This window comes from Musca autumnalis, unplaced genomic scaffold, assembly GCF_047663935.1.
Source record: "Musca autumnalis isolate F117 unplaced genomic scaffold, ASM4766393v1 scaffold_5, whole genome shotgun sequence".
In the NCBI taxonomy this organism is placed as follows: Eukaryota; Metazoa; Arthropoda; class Insecta; order Diptera; family Muscidae; genus Musca; species Musca autumnalis.
The window spans coordinates 202,616,748-202,640,455 of NW_027412088.1; the positions used below are offsets into that span (position 1 = coordinate 202,616,748).

Here is a 23,708-nt window from a genome sequence, read left to right on the forward strand (position 1 = left end):
CAGGCATGACCAAAAAGAGAACGGAGAAAATGTGAATGTATTCAAAATATTGGCAACTTATAACAGAGTGTTAGTAAGTTTGTATTCACGCAAGCTATAAACAATAACAAATCAAAACATTTGTTCTATTGTACGCTCTTTCTGTGCATTCGGGTCGTGTGCGTGTAAATTGCCGAAAATCATCGGCACCGCCGTGCCAAATGTGACCATGCTTGGTCCAAAGTATATGGAGCTTTCCGTAAACACAAGATGTTAATTAAAAGTGTTTTATTTTTTTATATTCAATTCGAAAACTTAAAATAAATAAAGATAAAAATATATATTTTTAAACAATATTAAAAAATTTGTAAATGGTAGACCCATACGACAAAATCTTAAAATACAAAGTGGTAGTGTCTTATAGACATAAAGTCAAAAGTGGGAAAAAGAAAGAAAAAAAGTTATAGGAAAGCGAATACACATAATTGTGTGTAAACAATTTAAAAAGAAAAAATAAAATAGCTTCATAATACAATAAATATGCTGTTCGAAACATTTTAAATGTTTCCTAATATTATGTTTATATAATACTTTTGTCGAGGACCTCTTCGGTATAACTTCTAAAATCATTTAGATCTTCGAGAATTTCTGTAATAGGCAAACACAATTCCATATTATAGGTTGATATAAAATAACTCCTCCCCTTTTTTACGTACCACTGATTTGTAGACTTCCAGAGTTGTTTTTGTATATGCCATATAAATCATCGCTATTATCACAACATGCTGTGTGCTTCTTAAACATGGCTTTACGTAGACTTTCCTCTGAAAAATAACATTGCAATATTATTTACTATAAATTATATAAGCATGAAAAGAAATCTAAGGATATCAAATACTCACTCCGTCGTATATTAAAACGATTCACTTGAGGTCCTACTAAATTACTAGGACACTTTGTAGAGGGATTTCCCGCTGGATTATTTGAGGAGACATCTGGAGTTTTTCTACAAATTGAAACAGCATTTTCTTTTACTGGTGTCATTGGTAATTTGGAATAATTGGCTTTCATAGAATCACTTGCCATCTTCTGTCTTTTATCAACAGCTATACAGGGACTATTAGTATACAATATACTACGTATACTAGGCGATATACCAATAGAAGCAAACATTTGCTGCGACTCACTTAATTCATCCGACATTAGAAATACTTCGGATTTGGTAGCACTCAAAGGATTACCCTCCGATAACTTGCTGCCACCAAGTTCATCCATAAATTTCCGCAAAATTGAACGTAATATTTTAAAACGTTTTAAAATACGTTCTACATCAACATGTTCTTTATCGGCACATTTCAATATGGCCCGGCATTCGTGTAACATAAGGGTAAATTTCTTAAATAGCTCCAAACGATCACCATGTTTTTGTAATTCTTTCTGATTGACAGGCAATTGGAAATGTTCGCGCAAAAAGAAAGCCATTTGTATTATATCCTCAAGAGTTTGTTTATCGTATTGTTTGTCACAGGACTTTATGGCTTGATTAAGTAATTCATGATAACACGAGGTAAATGCATGACTGTCAATAATCTCTTGTATTGCTTGTTTGAAATTTCGTACTTCATCATTGAAATGTTGTTCCAACACATAGGCATACATGTTCGAGTTAACTTTGCTTTGTAGTGATGGTATAATGCAAGAGTCCAGGGATTCAAAGGAGGCCAAACAACTGCGCACCACTGTTTTGACTAAAAAGGGGAAAAACACATTACTTTACATATACATACTCGTATAAACTTTTATCCTTCACTCCCTTATCTTTCTCATATGTTTTAATACCCACTTTTCGCATTTCCTGCAAATGCTATGGCGAACATGCCAATTTGTGTTGTACGATCAATGTTAACATCAAAATCGGCAATTAATTCATCCAATTGTGTCTCATCGATGTGATGTTCCTTGATCTCCTTGCGCAGCCTTTCCACAGACAACTTATCATAGTCCATAAAACATGTAAAGACCAAACGCAACAATGCCTCATTGATATAATCCTCCAGCTGATAAAGGGCATTTTCCAATGATATACCTTTAATTTTACGATTACTATCATTTACGGTGCATCCCATATTACATTCCTCCTGAAAGGACATACATTCACGTAAAACTTTTTGACACAAAGCACTCAGAGCCTTTTTATCCTGTTTCAAGGCAACATTTGCAAATGCCAACGTATGACTTAAAATCATATCAATATTGGAACGTATTTGTTGGCTAACAATTTTCACTTGTTCTTGATTTTCCACATTCACCACTTCTTTCTCATCTGTAGAAGTGTTACCGTCTTTATAACTAGTGTAAGGTGCCAGTTCATCCAATACCAAATCCATGAGATCAACAAATGTATTTTCTTCTTGGACACCACCAGATTTCTTGGCGGTTTTCAGTAATATAGCAATACATGAACGTAAGCGATCTAAGCACCAATGTATGCGATCTATGAAATGTTCCTTGCCAGCCTTAAAAATAGTATACAAAATATATATATATATATATTCTTTAGTATTATTAGTGACTTCATCTTCCTCACCTGTATTTGGATGCCATGATTTTCTTCTGTTTTAATAGTGCGCTCAATATTTCGAATACATGTTACAATTTGTGTTAAACAAAGATATATCACCTCTATTTGGTCATGACGTTGTCCATCATTATGCTGGTGTATGAATTTCTGCAATCCTTCCGAGAGTTTCAAGAATTCCAAACAAAAGACCTACAAAAAGAAAAGGGTAAAAGGGTCTATAGGATATATAGCAATAAAAACATAAAAACGAAAGCTGTACATACATTCAACTGCTGTAGATTTGATGGAGATTTATTCATTAAATTCTTGCATTTCGACAGTTTCGTTAAAAGTTCTTCTGCATTACATTCCTCCATTATAAAAACTTGGTGGAGTTGTATCGCTCTTTGATACGGGAAAGCAGTTTCAGATCAATTCCGTGAAATAAAAATATTTTTGAATGAATACATTATCGCGCCTACCTAAAATCACACCTACCGTATGGCGTATTTTTGTCGCTGAGAGCACGTTTACATTAAAGTGGGGTACATACGATCACTTTTGACTGTGAGTTTTGCTCAAATGACCCTGCGTTTACACATGACAGGACAGTTGAGTTCATGTATTGATTGTCAAAAATCCAAAACTTGCCTGTGTGACGTAGGTGTCCAGACAACTGCCAAAACAGCTGTAAACAGCAGGAAGACAGTCGACAAATGTATGTGTTAGTAAATCAGAGTTGTATTTGAAGACAAACTGTCTGGTGTAAACGCCTAGTAATCGGTTGCTTGCCAGTGTGGACGTTCATTTTTGTCAGTCATCAGGCATCCACAAAATATTTCGTGGTTTGACATTTATCGATATATCCGAAAAATCGACAGTCAAAACTGATCGTGTGTACCCCGCTTTAAGCTGTCAGTTTTGAATGACAGCTTCGTTGTTGCTTGCTAGTGTGGCCGTTTATATCAGGGCCTCAATTCTGTTTCTATGTTAATATGAAATGAAAACTTTTATAAAGGAGAAAACTGTCAAATGAAAAAAAATATAAAGGAAATATTTTTCATTTCAAATTTTCATAGAACAAGAATCCAGTCCCAGCTTTAAGCTAGGTACACATTGTCAGATTTGCTCAAATAATCGGTTGCTTGCCAATGTGGCCGTTCATTTTTGTCATTCATCATGCAACCACAAAAATAGCTGTGTTCCAGAACTAAAAAGTTTTTAAAATTTTTACGACTTTTACACATTTTACTCGAAAAAGCGTTCCCGTACACAAAAAGTTGTAAAATGTTCACTTCTCTTTAAACAAAAATGGCGCTGAATGATGCTCTCTTTAAAAACTTTTTACACGACAAATTTGGGCGAGTAAAAAAATAGTAACATGGTTGTCGGCGTCTGATTGGCTGATACGCCGACTTTGATATTTGTTCCAGTTTTTTTGACGTATTTTCCATTTTTCCGTTCCCGAACTATTTCAAAAAACTTTTGTGTGAGAACAAATTTTTTGCAGTTCTCTCTTTTACGAGTTTTACTATTAAAAAGTACGGGAACGAAGCTAATATTTGTGGTTGTTGGACAGTCAGCTGTTGTTTGTTTGTGAAAACGTCATTCAAGGGAAAAATTTTCAGTGTAAATATCAAATAAAATAAAGAATTCGTGTGTGTTTTTTTACATTTCGAGATTTGCTATTGGAAATAACGAAATGTAATAGGCCTACTCATGAAATTTGAAACTTCGAAATTGCCTAATAGCTGATTTACATTACGAAATCGAGTCGATTTCAAACTGTCAATTCCTTTGCGTATACGTCAAATGAAATCAATTCGATTTCATTTGACGTTTGAGCAAAGGAATTGACAGTTTGAAATCGACTCGATTTCGTAATGTAAACTAGCCTTAACATAAAATACTTCTTTTCATCCTAATGCCTTGTTCAGACTGACGGTGTTTCGCTCTCTATTCGTTGTTCGACCCCAAATTACGATGTAATTACTTCATTTCCCATACAAAATATTGAGAACGAACAACGGTTTGTGTACATTGTTCAATTAAAATTACTCTCAGAACGACTATAAAATATGTCCCATCTCTAACAAATGAGAGAATTTATCGAAATAAATTAAATATGACAGGAAAAATACAAAATTTAAAAATTTATTAAAAATCCAAACCCCATGGTATAAGTAAAGAGGTAGATTTAAATGAAAAAAATCTATAGAACCCTTGTTTTTCTTGAATCCTAAAACTTCAAAATAAAAGCAACAAGTGGGTTTGTTTACAATGCATTTTTGAGCATTTTATAACAAACGCGAAAAATGAATTAAGAGTTATGATTTCTCCACATAATCGAGTTGTGAATATGATAAACTGATTGCTTCAATCCAAATCTCACCAATTTCTTCCATACAAATGGTCTAAAAACAATTTTAAAAATCATTAAATTCGATTGTTTTTAAAATTGTTTGGCATATTATTCAAACACCACACATACATACACAGTTTGTTTATATTGTTTTGAAGTTTTAGGCATACTCGAATGAAAAAATTTAAATTGACATAAAGCTTTGGCTAACCTTTCTTATTAAACCATGCCAAACCCCTTTAGTCGAAGGTCACACTAGAGTGGTTTTCGTGAAACTTTTAGGTGTTTATAGATCGAGTTCCCCACTACAGCAACTTTATGATATCACTCTACTGTGAAACTCGACCTAGGAACCCTTGTTTTCATGAAATTGTTTCAATGAAACTCTCTAGTGTGACCTTCGACTTAAAAAACTGCAAAATATGAATGAAAAGTAAACGGTTTAACGACTAGTATACATTCAAATCAGAGCAAATTTTGTCTTCTCTTTCATTGTAGTTACATTTCCCGGGCCACACTACAGTAATTTCAGTGAAATTACTGTAGTGTGGCCCGGATTTCAGTGAAATTACTGTAGTGTGGCCCGGGACTATACAGACTTTTCGGCAGGTATTTGATTTTTGTTTCTAAATTTGTACGCGACTTTGAAACAATGGACAAGAAATGTAACTACAATGAAAGAGAAGACAAAATTTGCTCTGATTTGAATGTATACTAGTCGTTAAACCGTTTACTTTTCATTCATATTTTGCAGTTTTTCTAAGTCGAAGGTCACACTAGAGAGTTTCATTGAAACAATTTCATGAAAACAAGGGTTCCTAGGTCGAGTTTCACAGTAGAGTGATATCATAAAGTTGCTGTAGTGGGGAACTCGATCTATAAACACCTAAAAGTTTCACGAAAACCACTCTAGTGTGACCTTCGACTAAAGGGGTTTGGATTTTTAATAAATTTTTAAATTTTGTATTTTTCCTGTCATATTTAATTTATTTCGATAAATTCTCTCATTTGTTAGAGATGGGACATATTTTATAGTCGTTCTGAGAGTAATTTAAATTGAACAATGTACACAAACCGTTGTTCGTTCTCAATATTTTGTATGGGAAATGAAGTAATTACATCGTAATTTGGGGTCGAACAACGAATAGAGAGCGAAACACCGTCAGTCTGAACAAGGCATTAGGATGAAAAGAAGTATTTTATGTTAAGGCTAGTTTACATTACGAAATCGAGTCGATTTCAAACTGTCAATTCCTTTGCTCAAACGTCAAATGAAATCGAATTGATTTCATTTGACGTATACGCAAAGGAATTGACAGTTTGAAATCGACTCGATTTCGTAATGTAAATCAGCTATTAGGCAATTTCGAAGTTTCAAATTTCATGAGTAGGCCTATTACATTTCGTTATTTCCAATAGCAAATCTCGAAATGTAAAAAAACACACACGAATTCTTTATTTTATTTGATATTTACACTGAAAATTTTTCCCTTGAATGACGTTTTCACAAACAAACAACAGCTGACTGTCCAACAACCACAAATATTAGCTTCGTTCCCGTACTTTTTAATAGTAAAACTCGTAAAAGAGAGAACTGCAAAAAATTTGTTCTCACACAAAAGTTTTTTGAAATAGTTCGGGAACGGAAAAATGGAAAATACGTCAAAAAAACTGGAACAAATATCAAAGTCGGCGTATCAGCCAATCAGACGCCGACAACCATGTTACTATTTTTTTACTCGCCCAAATTTGTCGTGTAAAAAGTTTTTAAAGAGAGCATCATTCAGCGCCATTTTTGTTTAAAGAGAAGTGAACATTTTACAACTTTTTGTGTACGGGAACGCTTTTTCGAGTAAAATGTGTAAAAGTCGTAAAAATTTTAAAAACTTTTTAGTTCTGGAACACAGCTATTTTTGTGGTTGCATGATGAATGACAAAAATGAACGGCCACATTGGCAAGCAACCGATTATTTGAGCAAATCTGACAATGTGTACCTAGCTTAAAGCTGGGACTGGATTCTTGTTCTATGAAAATTTGAAATGAAAAATATTTCCTTTATATTTTTTTTCATTTGACAGTTTTCTCCTTTATAAAAGTTTTCATTTCATATTTTCATAGAAACAGAATTGAGGCCCTGATATAAACGGCCACACTAGCAAGCAACAACGAAGCTGTCATTCAAAACTGACAGCTTAAAGCGGGGTACACACGATCAGTTTTGACTGTCGATTTTTCGGATATATCGATAAATGTCAAACCACGAAATATTTTGTGGATGCCTGATGACTGACAAAAATGAACGTCCACACTGGCAAGCAACCGATTACTAGGCGTTTACACCAGACAGTTTGTCTTCAAATACAACTCTGATTTACTAACACATACATTTGTCGACTGTCTTCCTGCTGTTTACAGCTGTTTTGGCAGTTGTCTGGACACCTACGTCACACAGGCAAGTTTTGGATTTTTGACAATCAATACATGAACTCAACTGTCCTGTCATGTGTAAACGCAGGGTCATTTGAGCAAAACTCACAGTCAAAAGTGATCGTATGTACCCCACTTTAATGTAAACGTGCTCTCAGCGACAAAAATACGCCATACGGTAGGTGTGATTTTAGGTAGGCGCGATAATGTATTCATTCAAAAATATTTTTATTTCACGGAATTGATCTGAAACTGCTTTCCCGTATCAAAGAGCGATACAACTCCACCAAGTTTTTATAATGGAGGAATGTAATGCAGAAGAACTTTTAACGAAACTGTCGAAATGCAAGAATTTAATGAATAAATCTCCATCAAATCTACAGCAGTTGAATGTATGTACAGCTTTCGTTTTTATGTTTTTATTGCTATATATCCTATAGACCCTTTTACCCTTTTCTTTTTGTAGGTCTTTTGTTTGGAATTCTTGAAACTCTCGGAAGGATTGCAGAAATTCATACACCAGCATAATGATGGACAACGTCATGACCAAATAGAGGTGATATATCTTTGTTTAACACAAATTGTAACATGTATTCGAAATATTGAGCGCACTATTAAAACAGAAGAAAATCATGGCATCCAAATACAGGTGAGGAAGATGAAGTCACTAATAATACTAAAGAATATATATATATATATTTTGTATACTATTTTTAAGGCTGGCAAGGAACATTTCATAGATCGCATACATTGGTGCTTAGATCGCTTACGTTCATGTATTGCTATATTACTGAAAACCGCCAAGAAATCTGGTGGTGTCCAAGAAGAAAATACATTTGTTGATCTCATGGATTTGGTATTGGATGAACTGGCACCTTACACTAGTTATAAAGACGGTAACACTTCTACAGATGAGAAAGAAGTGGTGAATGTGGAAAATCAAGAACAAGTGAAAATTGTTAGCCAACAAATACGTTCCAATATTGATATGATTTTAAGTCATACGTTGGCATTTGCAAATGTTGCCTTGAAACAGGATAAAAAGGCTCTGAGTGCTTTGTGTCAAAAAGTTTTACGTGAATGTATGTCCTTTCAGGAGGAATGTAATATGGGATGCACCGTAAATGATAGTAATCGTAAAATTAAAGGTATATCATTGGAAAATGCCCTTTATCAGCTGGAGGATTATATCAATGAGGCATTGTTGCGTTTGGTCTTTACATGTTTTATGGACTATGATAAGTTGTCTGTGGAAAGGCTGCGCAAGGAGATCAAGGAACATCACATCGATGAGACACAATTGGATGAATTAATTGCCGATTTTGATGTTAACATTGATCGTACAACACAAATTGGCATGTTCGCCATAGCATTTGCAGGAAATGCGAAAAGTGGGTATTAAAACATATGAGAAAGATAAGGGAGTGAAGGATAAAAGTTTATACGAGTATGTATATGTAAAGTAATGTGTTTTTCCCCTTTTTAGTCAAAACAGTGGTGCGCAGTTGTTTGGCCTCCTTTGAATCCCTGGACTCTTGCATTATACCATCACTACAAAGCAAAGTTAACTCGAACATGTATGCCTATGTGTTGGAACAACATTTCAATGATGAAGTACGAAATTTCAAACAAGCAATACAAAATATGAATGAAAAGTAAACGGTTTAACGACTAGTATACATTCAAATCAGAGCAAATTTTGTCTTCTCTTTCATTGTAGTTACATTTCTTGTCCATTGTTTCAAAGTCGCGTACAAATTTAGAAACAAAAATCAAATACCTGCCGAAAAGTCTGTATAGTCCCGGGCCACACTACAGTAATTTCACTGAAATTTTGATATGAAATTATGCGTCTCTAGATCGACGTCCATAGTAGAGTAAAATCATAAAATTGTTGTAGTGGGGAATTCGATTTAAGAACACCTAATTTCATGAAATTTTTTAATGAAATTCACGCTAGTTTGGACCGGGACATACCAAAAAAATTATTTTGGCAGGTCTCTCTCGTTAATTTTTAAAATAGAAAAATTTGAAAATATACTGAAAACACCAAAATTGTGAGAAAAAATTAAAAACATGAATGAAAATAATATAATTTAATATTGAATAGATATCTGTAAGAAGAACAAATATTTTTTCAGTTCATATCAATTAATTTTATGCTTGGTTTACATTCGGCGTCGTTTCGTGATTTCGCGCGGAATCAAGCTAAATTTATCATGATTTCGCATACAAAAATGAAATCATCTCATTCGTGATTTCAGCGAAATCAACATCGAAATCACAGTACACATGATATACAACCTTGCTTTTGCCTAGAAAAGTACCAAAAGTTTCAACACTTTTTACGTATCACAATAAACAAGGTAGATGTGCGAATTGCTGCAACAAAAAATGTTAGTATCAAAATTTGTAAACAAAGTGAAAAAATATTAAATTACTTTGTTACAATGCTATTTTTCATTGTGTTCCCGTATTTTTTTAATGGTAATGTTATAAAGTAGAGCGAATTGTCAAAAATTGCTTCCCCATACAAATTTCTTAAAAAATACGGGAACGGAAAAATGACGGAAATTGCAAAAACTCCAGCAGAAATGTCAAAATCAATGTATCAGCTGTAATATTAGATACCAATGAACATATGAACATGCTTGCTGCTAGTTTCTACTAGTCCAAAATTGTATGGCAGAAAACAGGAGAAGAGGGTGTTATTCGGCGCTATTTTTATTTAAAGAGAAGTGTTAGTACTATACATAATTAATACGATATATAGATAATTTTACGATAATGTTCGAAATAAAGTTGTAAAGTTCTATATTGTCGTATATTTTTGATGATTAATTCAATTTACAATAACTTGTTTTGAAAATTCATGTTCGATCGGTCAGCTGCGCATATGCATCTACCTTGATCAGTGTGATGTGTTTGAAATCAACAAAAAATAAGTGTAAACACCAGGGTGTATTTCAGGATTTCGTGAAATTCAGTTGATTTTGGAGCGCAAGTGTAAACTTGGCATTACTCGTCTTTTGGCTGAAACTTTCTTTAAAATCAGTAAACAAAAACCATGAAAATATGAATCATGTTGCTATGAATTGTATACCATGTCGTATGAACGTGTTAATTCGTGTTCGTAATTATGAGAACGAACGACGTGATTCAATTGCTGGTATGAACATGGCATAAACGAGTAATAAAAAGGGCCTGGGGCTGCATTCTTGTTCTATGAAAATTTTTAATGAAAAATATTTCCTTTATAATTTTTTTCATTTGACAGTTTTCTCCTTTATAAAAGTTTTCATTTCACATTTTCATAGAAACAGAATTGAGCACCTGCTTTGTCCCGGTCCTAGAATTATTTCAGTAACATTATTTTCATGAAATTCAATGAAATCACTCTAGTGCGGACCGGAACTTTACATTTTGATTCAAATTTGTTCTATTTGAGAGGATTTTCCAAATATGTTTACTAAAACGTTGGATGTGGTTTCAGCTTCCGTTGCACTACTTCCAAACTTTTTGCTGTGTAAAAAATAGTGGCTTCTTGCAGGTTCTGGAACAAAGCAATTTTCTTTAATTTTTTTTTTCATTTGAAATTTATTTCCTTTATAAAAGTTTTCATTCCACATTTTCACAGAAAAGCTTCGTTCCAGGGGCTGGATTCTTATTCTATGAAAATTTGAAATGAAAAATATTTCCTTTATAATTTTTTCATTTGACAGTTTTCTTCTTTATAAAAGTTTTCGCTTCACATTTTCTTAGAAACAGAATTGAGCCCCAGAACCATGGCCCAATTATAAAGGTCCTCTCTCAAAAACAAATGATTTTGATTTGAGCTGTCAAAATTCATATTTGTCATTTGAATTCGCTGTGAGGTAGAGAAATGTCAAACTGTAGAGGAACAGGTAGATGTATATCGAAAGAAGAAAACAAATCCACTTTATGTTGTACACGTAAAGTGTCAACATTTGTTGTGTTTTGTATTAGAATTTAATTTACAATAACTTATTTTGGCAGTTAAATATCGATCAGCTGGTATTTTCTGTTACGCCAAACAAAAATAACTGCGTCAACAACTTTTTTTTCGGAAAATGTTATATATGCATCTACCTTAATTGACAATAAAGAAATTCGCCTCAAACATATTCCGTGTGGGCGAAAACAAATTTTTCGCCTTTGTTTAGGAATTTTGACATTTCAAATCTTTGTTATTGTTTGAATTCGCTTGAGAGAGGACCTGTATAATTGGGCCATGCCCAGAACTAAAAAGTTTTTACACATTTTGCACATTTTTCACCAAAAGGCGTTCCCGTACACCCAAAAAGTTGCAAAATGTTCACTTCTCTTTAGCGGTGTACACACGATCAGTTTTGACTGTCTATTTTTCGAAAATATCGATAAATGTCAAACTGTCCAGCAACATCAAAATATTTTGTGGTAGCCTTATGACTGACAGAAATGAACGGCCACACTGGCAAGCAACCGATTATTTGTGCAAAACTGACAGTCAAAAATGATCGTGTGCACCCCTCTTTTGAACAAAAATGGCGCTGAATTAGTGCTGGCAAACCATCGATATTCCCAACATTAGATATTTTCGATATAATGTTTTAAAATATCGATTGCTATAGATATTATCGATAAAATGCATTTTATTTTACCGAAAAATGTGTACGTGTGACTACGGACTTACTTTCTTACACACATATAACCGAAAAGCAGCGAAATTTCTATTTATTTCAATGGATTTCAGGTTAGTGGTTTTTATTCCGATAATATCGATAGGCAAAACTATCTATCGATATTGAATTTTTAAATAACAATCGATATTATCAATAGTGCCATCGATTTTTTGCCAGCTCTACCCTGGCATGTATAAACGCAGGGTTATGAGGACGCAAAGGTCGACCACGAAAAGTCGACTTTTCGATTTTCCTTATAACCAAACCAAAAAATTCGACTAATCAATTAATCGAAAGTCGACTTACCCATCTACCTATCCCTATTTTGGGTTTTGGAGGAGGATTTTAGCTTAAAAATTAATTTTTTCATTCGTGTTGTTCGTGGTCTAAAAATTGGAAAAATTAAATTATTTAGTAGGAATTAACATTATTCTTCTCATCCTATGAGAAAAGTTAAACGTAATGAAACCTCTGTAGTTTGTATTTTTAATGAGGGAAGAAGAATAATTCAATCCATACGTAAACAGAAGAAAAATAATACGAGTTAAAACTTACAATCAACTACTAACACTCTGCTGCGCTGCTAAGTTGCTCTGCTACACTATTAAACCCCCCCCTAAATAACACTCTGCTGGCGAAATGAGTTCTTCGTCCACAACAAGTCGTAAGGATCAGGAAAGGACCAAATTAATACAGGAAAAATGTCAGACATTATTAACACAAATGTTGCGAGATGAGGACAACAAATACTGTGTGGATTGTGATGCAAAGGGTAAGGCAAAAATAGGAAAAATCTATTTGTTTGAGGGGTGGAGATTTTTTATTTGCTAGCGCTGACGACTAAGAGCTATAAGCCGGACGAAGTATATTTTTTGTTATATTTGAAGATAACAAAAGATGGTGGGGTGGCAATAAAAAAGAGCAACAACATTTTATCATTTTTTTCAATAAAATATTTGTCAATTTGTCTCTCTGTCTGTGGTACTCTGACGTGCCTTGATGACGTTTAAGACCAATTTTATAATCATAACATGAGAGATGCGTCATAACTTATATGGATTGGCGGATTGGCAAACAGAAGCAGTATATGCATTGTTGTTGCTTCTGTAAAGTCATTCGTTTTTTGGAGCTATTGTGCTATTGTTTTTATTGTTATTGGCCAAAATTTTTGGGGCTTCAGGCCGTATTTGAGTTGTCATTTTGTTTTCATTGTTCGCATTGCAAAAAATCGCCGGCATTGAACATTTGTATGCACTGTCTGTAAATATGTTGTATTTTTTTCAACATTTCCCTTTCTGAGTTTGTCGAGTGATAAACAAAACAGCAAATAGCAATACATAGTGACGGCATTGCAAAACCTTGTTGCTATCTGCCACCATTGAAGTAAATAGTGATTTCAATTTGTATTTTTATCCACGCTTTTGCAATGAAAATTCCAGAAAATGTTCGTTTTCAACGTGAAACCCCATCATTCCCTTCTCTTTACTGTTCCTACAAACGTACAGCTGGTACTTGATAACGTGTCTTCAAATAGTTATCAAGTAAAGTACATGCACGCACTACTCTTTTAAAATGAGTTTTAAAATACCATCCCCCAAATCATGAATTTTTAATTTGCATCATCTGCCACCTATAATCTGATAATCGTATTTTTCATTTTTATAGGTCCACGATGGGCTTCTTGGAATTTGGGCGTATTCCTTTGCATACGCTGTGCTGGCATACACCGCAATCTTGGCGTTCACATATCACGTGTAAAATCTGTCAATTTAGATACATGGACTCCCGAACAGGTTATATCACTACAACAAATGGGCAATTCTCGTGCTCGAGCTGTCTACGAAGCTCAGTTACCTGACGGATTTCGCCGTCCCCAGACTGATACTGCACTGGAATCATTTATACGTGCCAAATATGAGCATAAAAAGTATTTGGCTCGGGAATGGGTGCCACCATCACCGCCAAAGGTTGATTGGGCCAAAGAAATTGATGAGGAATTGGAAAGGCAAAAACGTAAGAAGAAGGCGGCACAAGCAAATACTTCATTAGGCATTGGTGTACTAAGTGGCGGTTCATCGAGCGCGTTATCGGGCGACAAGAAGCCGACATCTTCAATGGCAAAATCATCGCCAATTCCAGCACCATTACCCAAACCAAAACCGGGACAAAGCGGCAGCAGTCCCAAGGTACAACGTATTTCTACTAGTTCCACAGGCGCAGAAAACAATCAAAACAACGACTTGTTAGGTTTAGCTTCACCCACAAAACCGGTACAAAACGCCGGTGTTTTGTCAGGACAAACATCATCGTCCTCAAACATAAATGATTTGCAAAACGATACATTCAGTTGCTTCTTAAGTGCTACGCCTGCCAATAGCGATATGGCGCATCAGCAGCAGCAACAATCTAATAATACAAATTCCTCCCAAAACTCGCTGGCCAAGGAGGAGGAAGACTTTTTCAATCAAGGTTCCCTGAACAGCACTGGTGGTGATAAAGACAAATCAGGCAAACTGACCAAGGATAGCATACTGGCGCTATACGGTCAGGCACCTCCCAATCCAACACCAGCAATGAACTTCTTACAGCAACAGCAGCAACAACAACAGCAGCTGTCAAATCAAGCAGCAATGTTTGGTGGTGCTGGTGGCTTTACTGGCATGGCCCCAGGAGCAGGAGGTTTTATGGGTGGGCCGGCCGCTGCCCAGCAACATCAATTTATGACTCCACCCAATTCTGCCAGCATGTATAATGCTCCGGTAATGACAGCACCAGCTGCCTTTACTGCGCCCGGCATGACTGGAGGCTTTGCACAATTTCCAATGCAAACAGGTTTCCCACAAACACAAAATATTGGAGGTATCATGGCCACAGGACAGCCTGGCAATCTAATGCATACAAATCAAAGCCTTATGGCCAATCTGGCAGGCGGTGCCAATGGGGCAATGATGTTCGGCATGCAACCCACAGCCACAATGTCGGCACAACCCACATTCAATCAAGGTCTAATTGGAGGATTTCCAACGGCTAACATGGCAGGACAACCTAATGTTGCTGCTGCCGCTCCCGCTACCGCCAGTTTACAACAGCAATTTGGTAACCTCAACATTGGAAATGTGTGGCAATAAACTTTTGCACGGCTTGTCTTGTAACAAACACATTTAACTTGCCGTGTCTTTTGAAAAAGAAACAACAACAAAATTCCCAATCCCCACCCCGAAATGTAACCCCCCATAACAAAAAGTATTTGACTTGAGTTTGCTGAATTGTATGTGGTCTCGACTTTTTCCTGATTGTGAATATACTATCAGATCAGTAGTCCGATTCTCTAACTGATTTTTTGAGTTACCGACAAATGTCGGTAAAATTAAAATGCTTATAATTTCGGTAGTTAACGATATTTTTCGGTGAGTCAGCGACCAATAAAAAGTGGTCGTAAAGTTCTACCGATAGCAACAGTGTTGTAAAATTTTTTTTGAACTTTTCATTCATAATTTTGCGTTTTAATGTTACCGATTTTTGTTGGTAACACAAAAAATGTGTAAGAGAATCGCACTACAGGGCTCTGTATAATGTAGAAGTATTTGTTTATTAATGTAATAATAATTTTTTGAACGTAACATATACAAACACACACATACTACTATATATTTAGATATGCTAACCGAAATTTCTTGTTCTCCAAATTCCTCAACAACCACAATTTTCTCTAAAAAAACAACAAAAATCTTGTAAAGGTTTAAAATCACTTAATAAAAATTAAGTATATTTTTAGCTTATTTAGAGCGACTTTTAATTATGAAATTAGTTAACAAAACCTCCTTCTACTTTTCTTCAAACAACAACCATTTCATCCTCAAGAAAGGAAATTCAATTTAAAATAACAAAATATTCTTAAATAACGATAAATAAAAATATATTCCTCTTTATTTTTATTGTGAATTACTTATATTTAACTTTACAAAATGAAATAGATATAAATTTAATTATATTATAAAGAAACAAAAAAATATGAATAGAATCAAGTTTTATTGCAGTTTAAACCAATTTTGTTCTACTCTGTTGGTCCACATTTTGCATTTAATGAGTTTTATTTGCCTCATTTTTTTAACATTAACCAATAAATACGTTACCCATTTGAACGAAATAAATAATTCTTTGCGGGCGTACATGGTACAATCATACAAGGTACCCGCTTCAGTCCAGCTGATGTACTGCAAGCTGTCAAAAAAGTTGTTGTAATTGAAAACAAAAATAAAAACAAAACTTTAAATGAAAATTTTTGATGGATTTTGTAATAATGGGTTTAATACCTGCCTAATGAAGTTTTGTTGAAAAGATTATGTGAATCGCTTTATTTTTGGAAAACATTTTTGACATTTCACAGTACTGTAGTGGGATTCTCTAGGCCATTTTTTAGTTACCGACAAAAATCGAAATCCACTCGATTTCAACTGTCAATTCATTTGCGTATACGTCAAATGAAAACTCATCTGAAATTGATTGGATTTCATTTGTCGTTTGAGCAATGGATTTGACAGTTGAAATCGAGTGGATTTCGTAATGTAAACCAAGCATAAGTTTACATGTATGAAATTCACTCGGTTTCAAAGCTTATTCTATTTTTAGCTTTATAAAGCTGGGAAATAAAGCCAAGATCGGATTGGTTTTTTCTCCAGTTTCCGAACAAAAATATTGGTGTGGTGTGGAGATATGTACGAGATATGCAACTTAACATTTTATTTTAAACTTCCATCCCTGAATATGGTTGTGAAAATATTTTAACGCCTGGCTTCGAACTAAAAAAACAGCTGTTACGACGGCATTTCGATGCTGATGAAATACAACGGCGTCGGAAAATTACGGGATAAATAATAAAGGTAGATGCATTAGACCAGCTGATTGAATAATAATAATTGTAAAATAATTATAATTCGGTGAATGTTTATTCATAACTATACTGCAAAATTTGTATAAATAAACATTTACTATTTTAATATAAACAATTATTTAATATATACAATTATTTTTTAATATAATTTTGATTGAATAAAACGATCGAATGTTCGGCTTGTTAACAACTTGAATTTTTGTTTTTGTAGTAATTCGGCTATGCACCTACCTGTATAAATAAGTCATTGGAAATTTCAGACGTCATTGTGATTGCAACATTGCTTTTTTATTTGTTTAGTTAGTTTATGTCTGTCGTGTCCAATAGATATATATTTTTATTAGGAACAAACCAGGAAAACGAAACTACGTGTACTTATCTCTCCCACCTGGAAACCGCCAACAAGAAGGCCAAAGAAACAAACTTCTAGTGAAACAATGAGTGATAAAGAAGAGATTAAGAATGATGACAAAACAGCGACATCAACATCCAAAAGCAGTGACGAAAAAGAACAAAATGAAAAATGTCGTGAAATATCCACCAAGGAAGCATACTTCGCCAGCTTAAATGAATGGGTTAAACGTGCCAATATCTCACAAAACGCCATGGCTATGTTCCCTATGTATTTGATGACTTGCTATCCCCAGCTCTTTTCTCAACAGCCCTTAAGTCAGCAACAGGGTAATTTTTTTCCCAATCTACAAGTACCTCAAAGTGGTCAAACGGCTACCAATGGAGGAGCTGCAGCCCAACCATTCATTGCCAATCCCAATGTAAATGCTGCTGCAGCCATGGCAGGCTATAATGGTTTCCGTATAATGAATGAACAAAGTCAGGCGGAATTAATAAACCAAACTGGTGGCTACGAATATGTTGTGGCCAGCCTGTGGAAACGCGGGATTGCTGAACTTATCGATATGGTTATAATGTTGTTTTTAAAGATTGTCACCATTTTTGTTGTAACCAATGTCTTTGGTTACAACATCATGCTAGACATGGATAAGGAGGTACTCAATAAGGCTATGGAAAATGAAGATTTCGGGACTGCCTTGATATATTCGTTGGATTTCTTGGCCTTTTCTTCTGACTTATTAGCATTTGAAATTGCTACCAAACTGTTTGTGTGTCTATATGAAGCTGTATTGACAACATATTTTGATGGTGCCTCTTTGGGTAAACATGTTATGGGTTTGAGTATAAAATATTGTGAAGCCATGGTCCTATTGCCGCCCAATGTCCAGCCAGCAGCACCTGTGGGGCCCCAGATGCAACTAGTCTTCCAAACTCCTCGGGTACAAATTCGTGCGTTGCTATATCCAGCGGAGACGCCAAAATTTAAGCGTGCATTTATGCGGGCTGTTGCCAAGAACTTAATTCTAAGTCTGTTATTCCCCATGTTTTTCTTAATGGCATTCTTTAAGAATAATCGCACGGCCTACGATGTAATGACCAAAACAATCGTGGTGGAGACAAGTAGACAGCCTCCTGTCTTAAGAAGACCTCAACAGGCACAACAGCAGTAGTAATTAAAAGAACTCACCGGTGATGGATTCAAATTCTTGTACAATTTGTTGTGTTTTTCTTTTAATTTCAACTTGCCATAAAGAAGTTTGTTTTTGTACATTGCAATTTATTATTTTCAATAAAATTGAATTTTGTTTTTCATTGCAATTATTTGTAGGCACTGAGTAATAAACATATAATTTATAACAAATATTTTAAATTTTGAGTTAGAATTTTATTCATTTCGCGAAGTTCAGCTACAGAAGAGAGTGCAGTTTATTTCACTTGTACATTTTTCAAAGTTTGAGCCACAACATTACCTTTACCGGGAACGTGTAAAGCTGCACCTTTATAGCAAGCTACAAGGTCATCATTTGTCTTTAGATCGGGGGCGCATGTTTCGAAGATTTTCTTCTTGGGATTCATTTGGGCATCAGGTTGACGTTGATAGCCTTCACAATGAACCAAATCGCCAGGCACTGCTCCAGAAGGTGGACTTAATACTTCAACCTTTTCGGGTGTGGAGGCACACATTACCATGGCCTCAGAGGTTACACCGCGCATTTTAGCTGGCTTAAGATTACACAGAACCACAACCATACGATTTTGCATTTCTTCCAAAGGTACATATTTAACAAGTCCTGATACCACAGTACGTGGCTGGGCTTCTCCACAGTCAATCTTTTCCAAATATAAACTGTCGGCATCGGGATGACGGGAAACCTCAACGATTTTGCCAACTCGCATATCTAAACGTCCCACATCGATGGGTAGTTCAGGTGCTGCATTATCCTTTTTGGGATTTTCGGAAGCGGCAGGTTTTTCTTTTTTAGGTTTCTTTTCCTTGACAGGAGCCTTGGTGGCAGCTGGTTCCTCAACTTTTGTTTCTTGTTTGCCAGCAGATGAGACATCTGAACACAAAGACACAGATGATGAGTTTGGTACAGGAATTTGTTTCTTGCCATTTTTGATCTCCAACGCAACTAATTGAGATCTTGCAATTTCAACTTGCTTTTGCAAAGCTAAGTTTTCCGCAGTCAGTTCTTTTTTCTTTCGTGCAATAAGTTCACTTCGTATGGCTGAAAGCTGGAAAGCGAATTATGAATTGGATTATAACCAAACTTTTTATTCCATGCCAGTAAATCATAATTACCTCATTCTTTAAGGATTCAATAATGTCCAAGCTACGCTTATTGTTTTCGACGACTTGCTCGAGTGTAACCATGTTGCGGTACGTTGATTTGGAGGAGAATTTTATTAACTTTGTAGGCTGTAGAATCGTCAACGATCCAAAGCGATTAATCACTCTTGAGAACATTGTGAAGCAGAGTTGTGTAGATCGCGAACGAACTAGTTCAATTGAACGACTCTCCTGAAGGAACTACTGAACTAGATCACTCGAAGTCGTTCTTTATAGTTCAGCAAAAGAACGAAAAATTGTCAGCTGTTTCAATAACTAGGCGTTTACACCAGACTGTTTGTCTTCAAATACAACTCTGATTTACTAACACATACATACATTTGTCGTTTGTCTCCCAGCTGTCCATCATTTTTTGACAGACAGTAAGGAAGACAAATTTTTGGAATTTTTGTAAAAATAAGTGAGATAATAATTGAAATGTGTTGAAAATAAAATAACACGAACAAAAATAAAATATGTGAACGGAAAACAAAAAGAAATCGATGATTTTCATTCATCAGTTTACAACAGTTTTTGCAGTTGTCGGGACGCCTACGTCACACAGGCAAGTTGTGGGATTTTGACAATCAATACATGAAGTCAACTGTCCTGTCATTTGTAAACGCAGGGTAAATAAATAAAATAAAGTCCACATTTACATTCGGCAATTTTCCTTGCGGCAATTGTCAGTTTGTCGGTGAGAGAGGGTGTTGAGTGGCAAAGCGTTACCATATACCTCACATATCTCTCCATCAAACTGACAATTGCCGCAAGAGCATTGCATAATGTAAATATAGACAAACCAACTGAACTGCTGAACTAAAAAAACGAACTAGTTCAATCAAAAGAGCTGAACTAAAAGATCGATCAGCTTACCGAACTAGAAAGCACTACTCTATTGTGAAGATGCCACCTGTCATATAATAGTGCATGTCATGTTACGCCTTGTTTACATTATAGTATGTTTACATATAACCGGATTTAATAAACCCACTGGGTTTCAAATGTCATTGAATTGTGTCATGTAAATATTGCATTACCCAAGGATTACACATGCAAGTAACTTGCAGACAGTAGTCGTGTTCCTTTACGAGCCTGAGGTTACCAGTTTTTAAGGTGAGAACACAGTCAGCTCTTAGCTTAATTTTCCTGCTTAGCTTATTTCTTCACTAGGCCGCTTATTTCTTGGTATCACACATCGAAGCGTAAAATTCATGGGCGCTATAAACATAATTATTTCAATATATCAAAAAAATTCAATTTTTTATATGAATTGTTCGTAAATAATTAGTACCGAACATAAAAATTGCAGCCAACTTCTAATGCCAAGTTTACAATTGCGCTCCAAAATCCACTGGATTTCACGAAATCCTGAAATACACCCCGGTGTTTACACTTATTTTTTGTTGATTTCAAACATATCACAATGATAAAGGTAGATGCATATGCGCAGCTGATCGAACATGAATTTTCAAAACATTTTATTGTAAATTGATTTAATCATCAAAAATATACGACAATATAAAACTTTACAACTTTATTTGGAAAATTATCGTAAAATTATCTATATATCGTATTAATTGTGTATAGTACTAACAAATGAAAAAATTATTTTATGGTTGAGACATCATAATAATAAATTTTGATAGATAAAAGTTTTGCTCAGTATCTGCAAAATATTAGTACTTGCAGGAGTTTTTCCATTTAGTGCTAAAAATGCGTTCCCGTACTCCGAAATCTAGCAAGACTTGCACTTCTCTTTAAACAAAAATAGCGCCGAATAACACCCTCTTCTCCTGTTTTCTGCCATAACATTTTGGCCTAGTAGAAACTAGCAGCAAGCATGTTCATATTTTCATTGGTATCTAATATTATAGCTGATACGTTGATTTTGACATTTCTGCTGGAGTTTTTGCAATTTCCGTCATTTTTCCGTTCCCGTATTTTTTACGAAATTTGTATGGAGAAGCAATTTTTGACAATTCGGACTATTTTCTAACATTACCATTAAAAAAGTACGGGAACACAATGAAAAATATCATTGTAACAATGTAATTTAATATTTTTTTACATTGTTTACAAATTTTGATATTAACATTTTTTGTTCCAGCAATTCGCACATCTCCCTTTTTTATTGTGATACGTGAAAAGTGTTGCAACTTTTGGTACTTTTTTAGGCAAAAGCAAGGTTGTATATCATGTGTACTGTGATTTCGATGTTGATTTCGCTGAAATCACGAAATGAGATGATTTCATTTTTGTATGCGAAATCATGATAAAATTTGCTTGATTCCGCGCGAAATCACGAAACGCCTTCGAAATCACGAAACGACGCCGAATGTAAACCAAGCATAATATTCAGATTGAACACGTGTTTATCTCAAATAGAATGTCGAAACGAAATGTCAAAAATGAAGCTAGGCGAAGAATTTAAAAGTTCAACAATTTTCAACTTTTTGGCCTGCAGCCTTGCTTCGTTGTTGTCTGTCCTATTGAAAACAGTACAATTTCACTTTTGCGCTTTGAAGCTAGGCGGAAAAAAATAAGCAACAAAAATCCATTGTGTTCTCACTTTAACTGCGCATGTAAGCACCTTGGGCCTAAATACGACATTCGATTCGTTCGAGAATTTGCTCGTGAATGAAAAATCGAACTATGAAAACCTATGTGTTCTCCAAAGAACATTAAGAAGGTAGATGATAAAAAATTTGTTTATTTATAAGCAAAACCTAAAAAATAAAATTATTAACGAAAAAATTTAAATATTTGTTGAAATCGTTGAATAATACTTTGGGTAATAATTTCGAAATGAAGTTGTGCTAGAAAACTGTACAAAATTATTTATTTTTGTAAAACCTTTTGACTTTGTTGTATCAAATTGCTTTAAATGTACAGTTGGTGGCGTGAATAGGTTTTCATAGTTTGCATGGTTTAATAAGAAAGGTTAGCCAAAGCTTCATGTCAATTTAATTTTTTTCATTCGAGTATGCCTAAAACTTCAAAACAATATAAACAAACTGTGTATGTGTGTGTGGCGTTTGAATAATATGCCAAACAATTTTAAAAACAATCGAATTCAATGATTTTTAAAATTGTTTTTAGACCATTTGTATGGAAGAAATTGGTGAGATTTGCATTGAAACAATCAGTTTATCATATTCACAACTCGATTATGTGGAGAAAACTTAACTCTTCATTCATTTTTCGCGCATTTTATAAAATGCTCAAAAAATGCATTGTAAACAAACCCACTTGTTGCTTTTATTTTGAAGTTTTAGGAATTCAAGAAAAACAAGGGTTCTATAGATTTTTTTCATTTAAATCTACCTCTTTACTTATACCATGATAGTTTGATTTTTTCATTCTCGAGCAAATACTCGATCGAAAATGTCGTAATTATACTGTGTTTACATTTACGAAATCCACTTGATTTCAACTGTCAATTCCTTTGCGTATACGTCAAATGAAAGCTCTGTTCCTTTACGTGCAAGAATCTTCAATTTTTACGACTTTTTACCCGAAAAGCGTTCCTTTACTTCGGACACAATGCAATTCATATGGGAGCAGTTTACAACTTTTACTACTTTTGCCGGTTTTACCATTTTTAAAAGTAAAGGAACAGACCAGAAATCTCATCTAAGATCCATTTAATTTCATTTGACGTTTAAGCAATGGAATTGACAGTTCAAATCGAGTGGATTTCGTAAATGTAAACCTAGTATAACAGCTCATTTAGACTAGCCATAAATCCTCGACTGGATTTAATAAATCCAGTACAAATCTCATTGCATTTAGATATACATTTTGGAGGATTTAAATGGCAGTCAGCTGATTTTTGTTCATAGCACAATTACCAAGGTAGATGCATCAGCCCATCTGATCGAATTTAAAATGTCAAAAGAATTTTTTGTAAATTGAATTCGTCTCAAAAAACATACGTCAAATTAGAAATTTATTGTTCAATACCGAAAATGTTAGCACATTATGCTACTAATGCTAACTAAAGAGCAAATAAAGAATTATTTTATCGTTTAGACATCATAAATATTAGTCTTGGTTGACTAAAATCAACTTTGTACATCAAAACAAATTTAATTGTTCCGCCTTGTTTACAAATATTTAT

The 23,708-nt window shown here is 34.6% G+C and overlaps 5 protein-coding genes across 8 annotated transcripts; 3 read left to right on the forward strand and 2 right to left on the reverse strand.

The window, feature by feature from the left end:
* Nucleotides 1–255: 255 nt before the first annotated feature.
* Nucleotides 256–3,385, reverse strand: LOC141405232 (serendipity locus protein alpha-like). Of its 3 annotated transcripts, XM_073989329.1 has the most exons (7): nucleotides 3,038–3,385; nucleotides 2,824–2,944; nucleotides 2,567–2,749; nucleotides 1,823–2,495; nucleotides 882–1,727; nucleotides 696–803; nucleotides 256–627 (listed from the first exon to the last, which is right to left on the reverse strand). In XM_073989329.1, exons 2-7 carry the CDS (start codon nucleotides 2,914–2,916, stop codon nucleotides 560–562), a joined length of 1,971 nt encoding a protein of 656 aa, XP_073845430.1. In that variant the 5' UTR covers nucleotides 2,917–2,944; nucleotides 3,038–3,385; the 3' UTR covers nucleotides 256–559. The 3 variants fall into 3 exon arrangements, 2 of the variants coding, with proteins under 2 accessions (XP_073845430.1, XP_073845429.1); XR_012413166.1 differs by lacking the exon at nucleotides 3,038–3,385 and having other exon boundaries at nucleotides 696–831; nucleotides 2,824–3,001; XM_073989328.1 differs by lacking the exon at nucleotides 3,038–3,385 and having other exon boundaries at nucleotides 2,824–3,005.
* Nucleotides 3,386–7,159: 3,774 nt separating this feature from the next.
* On the forward strand, nucleotides 7,160–9,295 carry LOC141406149 (serendipity locus protein alpha-like). 2 transcript variants are annotated; one of them, XM_073991267.1, is made up of 5 exons: nucleotides 7,160–7,507; nucleotides 7,601–7,721; nucleotides 7,796–7,978; nucleotides 8,048–8,720; nucleotides 8,816–9,295. In XM_073991267.1, the coding sequence occupies exons 2-5, from the start codon at nucleotides 7,629–7,631 to the stop codon at nucleotides 8,986–8,988; spliced, it is 1,122 nt and encodes a 373-aa protein (XP_073847368.1). In that variant the 5' UTR covers nucleotides 7,160–7,507; nucleotides 7,601–7,628; the 3' UTR covers nucleotides 8,989–9,295. The 2 variants fall into 2 exon arrangements, with proteins under 2 accessions (XP_073847368.1, XP_073847369.1); XM_073991268.1 differs by lacking the exon at nucleotides 7,160–7,507 and having other exon boundaries at nucleotides 7,557–7,721; nucleotides 8,793–8,910.
* Nucleotides 9,296–12,299: 3,004 nt separating this feature from the next.
* On the forward strand, nucleotides 12,300–15,790 carry LOC141405218 (uncharacterized). The gene is made up of 2 exons (XM_073989311.1): nucleotides 12,300–12,783; nucleotides 13,677–15,790. Exons 1-2 carry the CDS (start codon nucleotides 12,651–12,653, stop codon nucleotides 15,137–15,139), a joined length of 1,596 nt encoding a protein of 531 aa, XP_073845412.1. The 5' UTR covers nucleotides 12,300–12,650; the 3' UTR covers nucleotides 15,140–15,790.
* A 1,549-nt stretch (nucleotides 15,791–17,339) lies between these two features.
* LOC141406549 (uncharacterized) lies at nucleotides 17,340–18,625 on the forward strand. The gene has a single exon (XM_073992208.1). It carries the CDS (start codon nucleotides 17,340–17,342, stop codon nucleotides 18,423–18,425), a length of 1,086 nt encoding a protein of 361 aa, XP_073848309.1. The 3' UTR covers nucleotides 18,426–18,625.
* On the reverse strand, nucleotides 18,619–19,786 carry AIMP1 (aaRS-interacting multifunctional protein 1). Its single transcript, XM_073992209.1, has 2 exons — nucleotides 19,559–19,786; nucleotides 18,619–19,491 (listed from the first exon to the last, which is right to left on the reverse strand). Exons 1-2 carry the CDS (start codon nucleotides 19,721–19,723, stop codon nucleotides 18,682–18,684), a joined length of 975 nt encoding a protein of 324 aa, XP_073848310.1. The 5' UTR covers nucleotides 19,724–19,786; the 3' UTR covers nucleotides 18,619–18,681.
* Between the last annotated feature and the right edge of the window lie 3,922 nt (nucleotides 19,787–23,708).

What these genes read in the sequence shown, in the direction of transcription:
- LOC141405232 (XM_073989329.1), bottom strand. Translation starts at nt 2,916, where the DNA reads ATGGAGGAATGTAATGCAGAAGAACTTTTAACGAAACTGTCGAAATGC. An exon ending in ATCATGGCATCCAAATACAG is followed by an intron (nt 2,496 to 2,566) that starts GTGAGGAAGATG and finishes ACTATTTTTAAG; the next exon opens with GCTGGCAAGGAACATTTCAT. An exon ending in TCGTTTTAATATACGACGGA is followed by an intron (nt 804 to 881) that starts GTGAGTATTTGA and finishes GTTATTTTTCAG; the next exon opens with AGGAAAGTCTACGTAAAGCC.
- LOC141406149 (XM_073991267.1), top strand. Translation starts at nt 7,629, where the DNA reads ATGGAGGAATGTAATGCAGAAGAACTTTTAACGAAACTGTCGAAATGC. An exon ending in CAAATCTACAGCAGTTGAAT is followed by an intron (nt 7,722 to 7,795) that starts GTATGTACAGCT and finishes TTCTTTTTGTAG; the next exon opens with GTCTTTTGTTTGGAATTCTT. An exon ending in ATCATGGCATCCAAATACAG is followed by an intron (nt 7,979 to 8,047) that starts GTGAGGAAGATG and finishes ACTATTTTTAAG; the next exon opens with GCTGGCAAGGAACATTTCAT.
- LOC141405218 (XM_073989311.1), top strand. Translation starts at nt 12,651, where the DNA reads ATGAGTTCTTCGTCCACAACAAGTCGTAAGGATCAGGAAAGGACCAAA. An exon ending in TGTGGATTGTGATGCAAAGG is followed by an intron (nt 12,784 to 13,676) that starts GTAAGGCAAAAA and finishes TCATTTTTATAG; the next exon opens with GTCCACGATGGGCTTCTTGG.
- LOC141406549 (XM_073992208.1), top strand. Translation starts at nt 17,340, where the DNA reads ATGAGTGATAAAGAAGAGATTAAGAATGATGACAAAACAGCGACATCA.
- AIMP1 (XM_073992209.1), bottom strand. Translation starts at nt 19,723, where the DNA reads ATGTTCTCAAGAGTGATTAATCGCTTTGGATCGTTGACGATTCTACAG. An exon ending in TTGAATCCTTAAAGAATGAG is followed by an intron (nt 19,492 to 19,558) that starts GTAATTATGATT and finishes TTCGCTTTCCAG; the next exon opens with CTTTCAGCCATACGAAGTGA.